Consider the following 12,578-nt stretch of genomic DNA (forward strand, 5'->3'; position numbering starts at 1 on the left):
TGACATGGCGATGGGATATTGTTGTCGATGGGTGTTGATCTCAATGCTAGCATGGCTTTGTAGGTGTCAGTAGAAGTTTCAGCTGCCTTAAGTAGCGTTCTCTTGACCAGTTTAACTTGACTTTCGATAAAGCCATTACTCCGTGGGTAATGTGGTGAACTTGTATCATGTCGAAAGTTGAAGTGTGAAGCAAATTCTTTATAGGCATTCCCACTTAAGTGTGGTCCATTATCCGATCTAACGATTTGGGGTATTCCTTGTTCACTAAATATCTGTTTTGTCAAGGTGACAACTTTGTGGCTTGTGCTTTGGTTCTTGGAGATTTTTCGGATAAATGGGAATTTGGAAAAATAATCTGCAACAATCAAGTATTCTTTTCCCCACAAGTAGAATAGATCGGTTCCAACTGTGTGCCATGGACGTGGTGGAATGTCTGTCTGTATTTGTGGCTCCTTTGCCTAACTTGGTTGGTGTGCTTGACAGGTGTGGCAATTTTTTGTTTTCTCATCAATGTCTTTATTGATATTTGTCCAGTAAACAGCCGTTCTAGCTCTTAATTTAGTTTTTTCTCCTCCGAGATGGGGTTCATGAAGAATTTTGAGAATTTGTCTCTGCATTGATTTTGGAATGATGATGCGCCTACTCTTCATAATTATGCTTTCTTCTAGCCCTATCTCATCTCTGAAATTCCATTATGGTTTACATACGATTGGAACATCTTGTAATTTTTCGGGCCAACCTGTAAACACAAGTTCCTTTAATGCATTTAATTCCATGTCCTTTGCGGTTTCGCTCTTGGTGTTTTGTAGAATATCTGTGCTGAATTGAGACTTAACGCTGTGGATCTTAACATTTAATCCGGGTATTTCATCTTTGTTTTCAGGAGTTAGTCTTGATAAGCAGTCAGCAATTTGCATTTGTTTTCCTGGTTTGTACTTTATGGTTAAGTTATATGGCTGTATCCTTAACAGCATTCGTTGGAGTCTTGGTGGTGCAGCTTTTAAGTGTTTGATATGGATTGATTCGAGGGGTTTATGGTCACTTTCCACAGTGAACACTTGTCCATACAAATATGTGTTGAATCGTTCGCACCCGTAGACCACTGCAAGTAACTCCCTTTCTATGTTCGCGTATCTTGTTTCTTGGTCCGTTAGCGCTTTACTGGCAAATGCCACGGGCTGTCCGTTTTGGAGTATTGTTGCGCCCAATCCCTTCGTTGATGCATCTACTTGAAGAATGATGGGTTTTTTTGCTGTCAAAGTATGCCAATGTTACATGCTCTGAGATAGAAGATTTTATGGCTTCAAAAGCAGCAGTATGACTAGCAGTCCATTCGAACGCATTTTCTTTCTTTAATAGTTCCCTTCGTGGGGAAGTGAGCGAACTGGCATTCTGGATGAAGTTACCCATATATGTTGTGAGGACCAAAAATGATTGCAGTTCTTGAATGTTATGTGGGGATTTCATGTTTTGAAGGGCGGACACCTTGGCAGGATCAGGTTTACTCCATTTTCAGAGCAAATGATTCCGTAAAATTTTATTTCTTTCTCTTTTATTTTACATTTGTCTGGGTTCAGTTTGAGACCTTTCTATCTATCATCATCTTGAGATTGTTGTCATGTTCAACCTCATCCTTTCCGAATATTACAATGTCATCGGCTATGCCTATTGTTCCAGGGCATCCTTCAAAGGTTTGGTCGATCTTTGCTTGGAATATGTCTTGGATCATGCTAAGTCCAAAGGGCATTCTTGTGAATCTGTATCGGCCGAAAGGAGAGTTGAATGTCGTCAGATAACTGGATTCTTCATCAAGTTCCACATTCCAGTATCCACATTTGGCATCTGCAATGGAGAAAAATTTAGCTCCACTTAATTTAGGTAGAATTTCTTCAAGGGTCGGAGTGACATGGTGCTCTCTTTTTATCGCTTTGTTGAGGTCTTTGGGGTCTAAACAGAGCCTCAGTCTTCCATTTGGTTTCTCTCTGTAAACCAAGCTGTTAACCCAAGCTGTTGGTTCCCCTTCCTTAATTTTAGTGATGATGTTTAGGTTTACCATTTCATCCAATTCATTCTTGATCTTGTCTTTTAGACTTACTGGAATTTTCCGAGGTGCATGAATTACTGGAGGGACATCTTTATTTATGTGGATATGATATTTTCCTTCAAATTTCCCAATTCCATTGAAGACATCTGGATATGTCTCAATAAGTTGGGTTTTGTTCTTAATATTGGGGCTTTCTTTAATTTGGCAATTAAGTGTCACCAACTTGAGTGCCTCAGCTGAAGGGAGTCCCATGATGGCTGAACCTGCATCCTCTGTTACATAAAATTTTGCGTTATGTTGCACATTGTTGTGATAACATGGGATTGAACATGTTTCAAATTGTCTTATTTAATGTCCTCCATATCCTGTCAAAGTTCTGCTTGAAGGCATCAACGTCATTGGAGTTCCATCACTGTTTAATTTATCTGGGAACATTTTCTGATAAAGTCGTAGGGGTAGAGCGTTTCCTTGAGCTCCAGTGTCTACTTTGACTTTCAGGGTTGTCTTATGTGTCTTGAATTTGGATAGTGCAATTTGCAGTGTTGCGAAAACTTCATCTCTACCTGTCTTATTGAATTTATTGAATTGATGTGTAATGATTCGAAAGTATGTTATCTAAGTCATCATTGAGTTCGTGGATGGCTCTTGACTGCTTGGATTTGTTGTAATGTAGTTTGCGGCACATTTTGCTGTAGTGATTTGGTTTTTTGCAATAGTTGCAAATTTTGTCTCTAGCTGGGCACTTTGAAAATGGGTGCGGTGATGATCCTCAGTTTTGGCACTGATTTGATGGTTGGTGAGTGGTGTGGCGTCGGATTTGATTGGTTTTGCTAAAGATAGGTTTCAAGTTCTGTTTGTGAGGCAGTTTTCTTACTTTCTTGATACCGACGGCCTGGTTTGCTGCAAGGTTTGACAGTTGTGTCCTGGAAGCTTCAATGGAACGAGCTATATCCAGTGCTTTGTCCAGAGGTATGTTGTCTTCTTGCAACAGTCTTTCTCTCACCTTCTCGTCCAACGTGCCACATATGATTCTGTCCCTTATCAAGGAGTCCTTTAAGTCACTGTATTCACAGTCTCCAGCCAGAAGCCGCAATTCCGTTACGAATTGATCAATTGATTCGGTTTCTCTTTGTGTCCTACTGTTGAACTTGTATCGTGCCATTGTTATATTTCTCTTTGGTTGGCAGTACTTGGTAAAACGAGAGAAAAGTGAAGCGATACTGTCTTCCTCCTCACACCAAGTGTTGTAGATGTCTCTACCTGCTTGACCCACGTATAGCAGAAAATAACTGCATTGCTGCTCCTCTTTCTTTTCAGCTAGGGGACCAGATAAAGGTAGCTTCATATGCTGAAACCACCTTTTCCAGTTTTCGGCGATGTTGCCGTTTTCGAAATCCATACATGGGGGTCTGTGGGCATCCATTGTTTTGGCAATAATTTAGACGAATAAACGGCAAATATTCTATAAATACTTATCTGGATTGTTTTTTTTTTTTACTTCTGACACCATGTAATTCTTTCTCGTGATCCTTATTGAATTTAACCTGACTTAGATGATTAACGATAACACACTTGATTTCATTTTATTGAGATTTATTATTTGACCATGTCTACAACTAAAACAATAAGAAGTTGGGGTGTGTCTTTTTTACGAAACCCGCCGAAACCCGCCGAAACCCGCCGAAACCCGACGAATCCCGACAAAGTTATGGGAAGTAGGTGGCTGTGGGGAGTGAACCTAGAACTCAGGGAAGTGTACACCATTGGGGAGTGAACCTGGGACTGGGTTTTGGCGGGTTTCGTAAAAAAGAACCAGTGCTTTTTTACGAAACCCGCCGAAACCCGGCGAAACCCGACAATATCCAGCAAAGTTATGGGAAGTAGACAACTGTGGGGAGTGAACCCGAGACTCAGGGAAGTGTACACCAGTCGGGAGTGAACCTGAGACTAAGGTTATCGGCCGGTTTCGGCGGGTTTCGTAAAAAAGAATTAGTGCTTTATTACGAAACCCGAACCGCCGAAACCCGCCGAAACCCGACAATATCCGGCAAAGTTATGGGAGTTTGGCAACAGTGGGGGGTGATCCTGGGAGTCAGGGAATTGCACACCAGTGGGGAGTTAACCTGGGACTGTGTAAAAAGGATATCAGTGAGAAATAAACCTGGGACTAAAGGGAGATGGATACCATTGAAAGTTGAAGCCGGATATGGGAGTTGAGTACCAGAGGAGAATGAACCTGACACTATAGAAGGTGGGCGCCAGTGGGGAGTGAACCTGGGACTCAGGGAATTTCACACCAGTGGGGAGTTAACCTGGGACTGTGTAAAAAGGATATCAGTGGGAAATAAACCTGGGACTAAAGGGAGGTGGATACCATTGGGAGTTGAAGCCGGATTTGGGAGTTGGGTACCAGAGGAGAGATAAACCTGACACTATAGGAGGTTGGCGCCAGTGGGGAGTGAACCTGGGACTATGTAAAAAGGATATCAGTGGGAAATAAACCTGGGACTAAAGGGAGATGAATACCATTGAAAGTTGAAGCCGGATATGAGAGTTTGGTACCAGAGGAGAATGAACCTGACACTATAGGAGGTGGGCGCCAGTGGGGAGTGAACCTGGGACTATGTAAACAGGATATCAGTGGGAAATAAACCTGGGACTAAAGGGAGATGGATAAAATTGAAAGTTGAAGTCGGATATGAGAGCTTGGTACCAGAGGAGAATGAACCTGACACTATAGGGGTGGGCGCCAATGGGGAGTGAACCTGGGACTATGTAAACAGGATATCAGTGGGAAATAAACCTGGGACGAAAGGGAGGTGGATACCATTGGGAGTTGAAGCCGGATTTGGGAGTTGGGTACCAGAGGAGAGAGAACCTGACACTATAGGAGGTGGGCGCCAGTGGGGAGTGAACCTGGGACTATGTAAACAGGATATCAGTGGGAAATAAACCTGGGACTAAAGGGAGATGGATAAAATTGAAAGTTGAAGTCGGATATGAGAGCTTGGTACCAGAGGAGAATGAACCTGACACAATAGGAGGTGGGCGCCAGTGGGGAGTGAACCTGGGACTATGTAAACAGGATATCAGTGGGAAATAAACCTGGGACTAAAGGGAGATTGATACCATTGGGAGTTGAAGCCGGATTTATTTCCCACTGATATCCTTTTTTAGATATTCACAGGTTAACTCCCCACTGGTGTGCAATTCCCTGACTCCCAGGTTCACTCCCCACTGGCGCCCACCTTTTATAGTGTCAGGTTCATTCTCCTCTGGTACCCAACTCCTATAGTTCGGCTCGGATACCCACAGTTATCCATCTCCCACAGTCCCAGGTTAACTCCAAATTGGTGTGCACTTCCCTGAGTCCCAGGTTCACTCCCCACTGGCGCCCACCTCCTATAGTGTCAGGTTTCTCTCTCCTCTGGTACCCAACTCCCAAATCCGGCTTCAATTCCCAATGGTATCCTTTTCCCTTTAGTCCCAGATTTATTTCCTACTGATATCCTTTTTACATAGTCCCAGGTTCACTCCCCACTGGCGCCCACCCCCTATAGTGTCAGGTTCATTCTCCTCTGGTACCAAGCTCTCATATCCGGCTTCAACTTTCAATGGTATCCATCTCCCTTTAGTCCCAGGTTTATTTCCCACTGATATCCTTTTTACATAGTCCCAGGTTCACTCCCCACTGGCGCCAACCTCCTATAGTGTCAGGTTTCTCTCTCCTCTGGTACCCAACTCCCAAATCCGGCTTCAACTCCCAATGGTATCCATCTCCCTTTAGTCCTAAATTTATTTCCTACTGATCTCCTTTTTACATAGTCCCAGGTTCACTCCCCACTGGCGCCCACCCCCTATAGTGTCAGGTTCATTCTCCTCTGGTACCAAGCTCTCATATCCGGCTTCAACTTTCAATGGTATCCATCTCCCTTTAGTCCCAGGTTTATTTCCCACTGATATCCTTTTTACATATTCCCAGGTTCACTCCCCACTGGCGCCAACCTCCTATAGTGTCAGGTTTCTCTCTCCTCTGGTACCCAACTCCCAAATCCGGCTTCAACTCCCAATGGTATCCATCTCCCTTTAGTCCTAAATTTATTTCCTACTGATCTCCTTTTTACATAGTCCCAGGTTCACTCCCCACTGGCGCCAACCCCCTATATATCAGGTTCATTCTCCTCGGGTACCAAGCTCTCATATCCGGCTTCAACTTTCAATGGTATCCATCTCCCTTTAGTCCCAGGTTTATTTCCCACTGATATCCTGTTTACATAGTCCCAGGTTCACTCCCCACTGGCGCCCACCTTCTATAGTGTCAGGTTCATTCTCCTCTGGTACCAAACTTTCATATCCAGCTTCAACTTTCAATGGTGTCCATCTCCCTTTAGTCCCAGGTTTATTTCCCACTGATATCCTGTTTACATAGTCCCAGGTTCACTCCCCACTGGCGCCCACCTCCTATAGTGTCAGGTTTCTCTCTCCTCTGGTACCCAACTCCCAAATCCGGCTTCAACTCCCAATGGTCAGGTTTCTCTCTCCTCTGGTACCCAACTCCCAAATCCGGCTTCAACTCCCAATGGTATCCATCTCCCTTTAGTCCCAGGTTTATTTCCCACTGATATCCTTTTTACATATTCCCATTTTAAATCCCCACTGGTGTGCAATTCCCTGAATCCCAGGTTCACTCCCCACTGGCGCCCACCTTCTATAGTGTCAGGTTCATTCTCCTCTGGTACCCAACTCCTATAGTTCGGCTCGGATACCCACAGTTATCCATCTCCCACAGTCCAAGGTTAACTCCCAATTGGTGTGCACTTCCCTGAGTCACAGGTTCACTCCACACTGGCGCCCATCTCCTATAGTGTCAGGTTCATTCTCCTCTGGTACTCAACTCCCATATCCGGCTTCAACTTTCAATGGTATCCATCTCCCTTTAGTCCCAGGTTTATTTCCCACTGAAATCCTTTTTTACACATTCCCAGGTTAACTCCCCACTGGTGTGAAATTCCCTGAGTCCCAGGTTCACTCCCCACTGGCGCCCACCTTCTATAGTTTCAGGTTCATTCTCCTCTGTTACTCAACTCCCATATCCGCTTCAACTTTCAATGGTATCCATCTCCCTTTAGTCCCAGGTTTATTTCCCACTGATATCCTTTTTACACAGTCCCAGGTTAACTCCCCACTGGTGTGCAATTCCCTGACTCCCAGGATCACCTCCCACTGTTGCCAAACTCCCATAACTTTGCCGGATATTGTCGGGTTTCGTAATAAAGCACTAATTCTTTTTTACGAAACCCGCCGAAACCGGCCGATAACCTTAGTCTCAGGTTCACTCCCGACTGGTGTACACTTCCCTGAGTCTCGGGTTCACTCCCCACAGTTGTCTACTTCCCATAACTTTGCTGGATATTGTCGGGTTTCGCCGGGTTTCGGCGGGTTTCGTAAAAAAGCACTGGTTCTTTTTTACGAAACCCGCCAAAACCCAGTCCCAGGTTCACTCCCCAATGGTGTACACTTCCCTGAGTTCTGGGTTTACTCCCCAGTGCCACCTACTTCCCATAACTTTGTCGGGATTCGTCGGGTTTCGGCGAGTTTCGCAGGGTTTCGGCGGGTTTCGGCGGGTTTCGTAAAAAAGACACACCGTAAGAAGTTGGGCGATTCACATACTAAGGCTGGGCGTTAGTCGATACCAGTACTCGTAATATTTACTACACATCATATCATGACAACTCGTAACTCGAGACATGACGCCTGTAAGTTGATATTACATTTTCTTTCGACAAGACAACGCTTTCAAAAGGCCAGGTCCTCATTTTAACCTGAGTATGGTGAGAGAATGTGAGTAAAGAGCCTTTTCCAAGCACGATGGAGACAATCTGACGCAAATATGATCTGCGAAAACGGTTGGTCTGATAGTTGCACAACCATATAAGGCTTATATTAATTTCTGTCTTTATTTTATTATAAGTATATGCGGCCCATCGCCTCAAAACGGTATTCTGATTGGGGTGATTAGTGTGCTACATTTGAATTTATTTTCAATATTATCAGACGGGTTGAGGATTCATATTGAGGTGAATGATTACAATACACTTTGTTACAGCTAAAAAAAAAAACAACAAGATTTCCTTTTTTTTTTTAATCGATTTAGTTTTAGATCGATTTTTTAGCATCTTGTTCATTCCGACATACACTCCAGCACGGTTTCCTCGAACTCATTCGAATGTCCCACATTTTTTTCTTTATTATTCTTTGTTGTCATTCCATTAATTCCTCGACCTCATTTTTTTTACCCCGAACACGGTTTCCTCGAACTAATTTCACCGAACAAACGTTTTTATTTTAATTAAATTGGTTTTTATTGCGTCCGCTGATTTCACTGATGATTAACTGTGACATGTAGGCATGTGTCCTGTGTATCTCTCTACATTGCAGGTGTGTGTATACAATATGATATATGCGCAGACACACACAGCCACTCACACTCCACCACTGTTTCACATGGAACCGACAGCTCTCTGGTTATTTTTATCACCTCGCCTTCCGTTCTAATTTCAATGCCAAGCGCCATGATTTGATTTGGTTGGGTATGGCGGTAAATGACTGTTGCGAGACAGCAACCCTCCCCCAACACACACACACACAACAAAACAACTACAACAATAAGAACAGCCACTCCTTGTAAACATGCCATGTACGTTCCTCTCTCAACATATCAATAAAGTATATAGATATCGAAATGCCCTTTAATCATCTTCGAGCGGAAATTTGTCTCAGGGTCAATTCCAAGGAAAGACTGAAATAACCCATGTGTTAACTGCAGCGTTTGAGCTTGGGAGAGGTGGTTTGCTGAAGGCCACATAACGCGGTGAATGTTCGAACTAGGTATATTTCGTGTTGCGTAGCAAAGTCCATACTGCTAAGCCACACTGCTCCCTCCCATCGCCACCTTCTCAATCGTCATTATGGCAAGGCATGGTTTACTCGAACTTTTTTACATGTCCCGAGCACTTGGAGGAAACCGTGCTGGAGTGTGATACCATTTTGCGACGACGAGTCACATTTTTTTAAAAACTGTTGAATGTATAGAAATAAAATATTGCAATATGAATGTGTGCGGTATGCTTGTTGTTCGATTTCAATCTCAGACCTATGTTTTAGTCTGAGACTAGATGCATCACAGTGTCGACAAGATAGCAGCTATTTAAGATTTAGAGAGCTTCGATTCGGAAGGAAAATACGTCGGTTACGAATGGCAGAGGAAAAAAGTGTCCTGTTGCTATGGACACTGGATTTTAAAAAATGTAAGATATGTGCAGATTGTCGAATACAAACATTTTGTAAGTAAAGACTTTTTTAAAAACCCGTTTATCGGGCTCGCGAGTTGCGAGTGAACGTGGACTCGAAGTCGAAGGGTTCGCAACAAAGAACAACCAAAAAATACGATTAGAAAGTACATATTGCGAAAACAAAAGTTATTCTGCTGACAATGTACCTAACTGACTGAAATAGGCTAATGTGATTCATCAGAACACACTTTCTGTTTTTGTTTTTAAAATTGTGTTTGTTTGCTTGTTTAGTTCGATTTGAGTTTCAATCGACGTGCAAATCTCAAAGTGAGGCAAAATATTGTCCATTACAACAATGTCAAACTAGGCCAATAATTGGATTCGGATGTCAGACCTGCATTTTTGTTCACGTCGGTTTCAATGAAACTTTAAATACCCTAAATATAGAATTAGCAATCGACCATGGACATCATTGTAGAGCAGTTGACAGTCAATATCATGTGATTTGATTCATCGTGGCAAAAGTAAGTTCAAATATGAAACGGAACGAAATATTATCTACACCGGATATGTTGCCAATTTCCTCTTTGGAAATCTTTTGCGTTGAAAATATTGAAGGCTGGTATCTTACCTGCCATCGTGTACTAGAGACAGTGATGTCACCAGCAAAATAGCCGAATTAGACACCGTCCTTACAACGCCCGAGCCTTGCTAGTCAGAGACTAGAAAACGTTCATAAAATTCGATTTTTTTAGTCACTTACTTTGCATAGGCTTATGACTAGCAAGCCATTTACTAGACTAGTAGATAACTGAATCTAGTCTGCTTATATAAAATTGGGCCCTGAACTCATTACAGAACCAGTGTTATCATCAACTGCGATGTAATTCGGCCTTCATTCAATAATGCTTTCATTGCACTTATTCAGCAATGCCTTTAGTGCTCTTATGATGAAAATGGACTGCTCTTTAACTTTAATCAGATCTTTTTAAAAAAGGAGAAGTTATGATTTGAAAAAAAAAATGAATCTCACTCCGTTGTGGAAGACAAATCATTTCAATATTCTCTGCTTCCTGTAGAAATTACCTGGTGACATGGTTAAGCACAATCGGACCTATGGTTGGACTCAAGCTATCGGACCAGTATGCAACATCCACTAACTCACAGAAAGAAGGTAGATAACCAGAAATGATGACAGCATGAAGTCACGAAGAATGCTTTGTGAAGGTAAACCAAGTCCTTCACGTACATTATAACAAGTTTACCATCAGGGGGGTCTTTCCTGTGCTTTGTTTGCATGGTTTAGCTGTGAAAAGTTTAATGATAATAACTTTATGTAAATTCCCTTGATGGACTTATCTATCTAAATGTATTGGTTTCAAGTATAAATTTATCAATATGCTTTCACCAATACCAATAAGAACATTCTTATAGCAAATGATTACGATAAATTTAATTAGATTTATTTTTCGAAAGATTAGGCGGAGTTCTAACACTTCTGAGTAAAAAGATAATAATAAGATAATGATAATGAAAAAAAAAATAATAAAAATAATAAAAATAATAATAATAATAATAATAATAATAATAATAATAATAATAATAATAATAATAATGATAATAATAATAATAATAATGACGATGACGATGTTAATAATAACAACACAATAATAATAATAATAATAATAATAATAATAATAATAATAATAATAATAATAATAATAATAATAATAATAATAATAATATAATGATGATGATGGTGTTGATGATGATGATGATGATGATGATTATTATTATTATCATCATCATCATTATACATTATTATTATTAGTATTATTTTTATTATTATTATTATTATTATTATTATTATTATTATCATTACTACTACTCTTACTACTATTATCATTAGACATTATTATTATACCCTCGGTTGAACATATCTTAGATACATAAACATTATCCTGTTTTATTTAATGACGTCATTTTAATTAGGTGGCTCGGGGGAGGTGGGTAGTTTTTTTTATTAACTTTCTTTTTGTTGTTCTTGTTTGTTTTTGCATGTTTTATTTTTGTTTTTGTTCTCTTTTTTTTTTTTTTTGAGGGTGGGGGGGGGGGGGGGGTGGTGTTATTTTGCTTGCTTGATTTTTTAAACGTTGTTTTGTGTGAAGAAAATTAACTAATCATTACTTTTTTTTCTTTCTCTTTATTCAAAAGTTCCCAGCTTCCACGAAAATCAAATGCAGGTCATTACTTGAAATCAACCTGGAATTCCTTCTAAGATTCAAAGCCACGAAAGGAGGAGTTCAAAGTTAAAAAATGAAAAAGAAAAAAAAAAAAAAAAAAAAAAAAAAAAAAACAACTATGACGTTGACCAGAAATCCTTGCTGTTACTATATAACAAGATCTTGACAACAACTTACCGCGTGATGTATCTTCTTCTAAGTCAAATGATTGGTATAAAATGTTTAATGTGTTCTTTCAATAAACATGTAAAATATAATTTGTCTGGTCTTTCTCAATGATCTGAGAGATACTTTGTGGTACTAGACTTCTTCAAAGCTTTTGACACTGTGCCACACAAAAAAAACATTCGAGCAAAGCGGAAGTCGGAGTGTTGGGGGTACTGAAACAAATCAGTCAGAGAATATGGAACAACCGCAAAAATATTTTACTTTGATTCAAGGACTGGCTTTGCAATCAAATGCAACAAGTCGTCATTGACGGAATCTCAAGCAAAAAATGTAACGTCTTATCAGGAATACCACAAGGAACAGTACTTGGGCCTTTATGCTTATTGATATTCATAAAAGACCTTGCAACAAATTATCTCCACAAACATGGCTTAAACCATTTGCAGATGATAGCCTTCTTTACAGGACTATGGATAGTAGCGAAGATGCATATGAAGTCAAGAAAGATCTTGTTTGTTTGTTTTTAAGGGTTTTACGGCGCTTGCAACACATTAAGGTCATATCAGCACCAGTAAAAAGGAAGAAAATGGGATAGTAATAAGTTATGGAATTACAATTAAAGCACCCAAGGAAAAGTAAGAAAAAGAGGAATTGGATCAAATAAGGAACAGATATAGATTCCAAGAGCACACTATCAAAGTACTTAGTTTGAGATCATCTTTAAATCTCATCCGGTCACAAGCACAGGTCCCCACTAAGAGAAATACACTCAAATGTTTACAAATCATATATAATATGTAAACAAAACATAATACATTACATAACAGAGAG

The 12,578-nt window shown here is 40.6% G+C and overlaps 1 protein-coding gene across 11 annotated transcripts in view; it reads left to right on the plus strand.

The window, feature by feature from the left end:
* Window positions 1–11,695, plus strand: part of LOC144962295 (ubiquitin-like-conjugating enzyme ATG10) — a 33,373-nt gene extending 21,678 nt beyond the window's left edge. For 8 of the 11 annotated variants that reach the window (XM_078895227.1, XM_078895212.1, XM_078895224.1 and 5 more), the window contains 2 exons: window positions 10,416–10,510; window positions 11,551–11,695. In XM_078895227.1, the coding sequence (XP_078751353.1) occupies window positions 10,416–10,510; window positions 11,551–11,591 (136 nt within the window). In that variant the 3' untranslated portion in view covers window positions 11,592–11,695. Of the gene's footprint in view, window positions 1–10,415; window positions 10,564–11,550 lie in introns of all 11 variants that reach the window. The other 3 variants (XM_078895217.1, XM_078895243.1, XM_078895221.1) reach the window with 1 other exon arrangement.
* The last annotated feature ends 883 nt before the right edge of the window (window positions 11,696–12,578 follow it).

The sequence above is a fragment of the Berghia stephanieae genome, chromosome 1 (assembly GCF_034508935.2).
Source record: "Berghia stephanieae isolate SIO BIC M18660-M18661 chromosome 1, UCSD_Bste_1.3, whole genome shotgun sequence".
Lineage (NCBI taxonomy): Eukaryota > Metazoa > Mollusca > Gastropoda > Nudibranchia > Aeolidiidae > Berghia > Berghia stephanieae.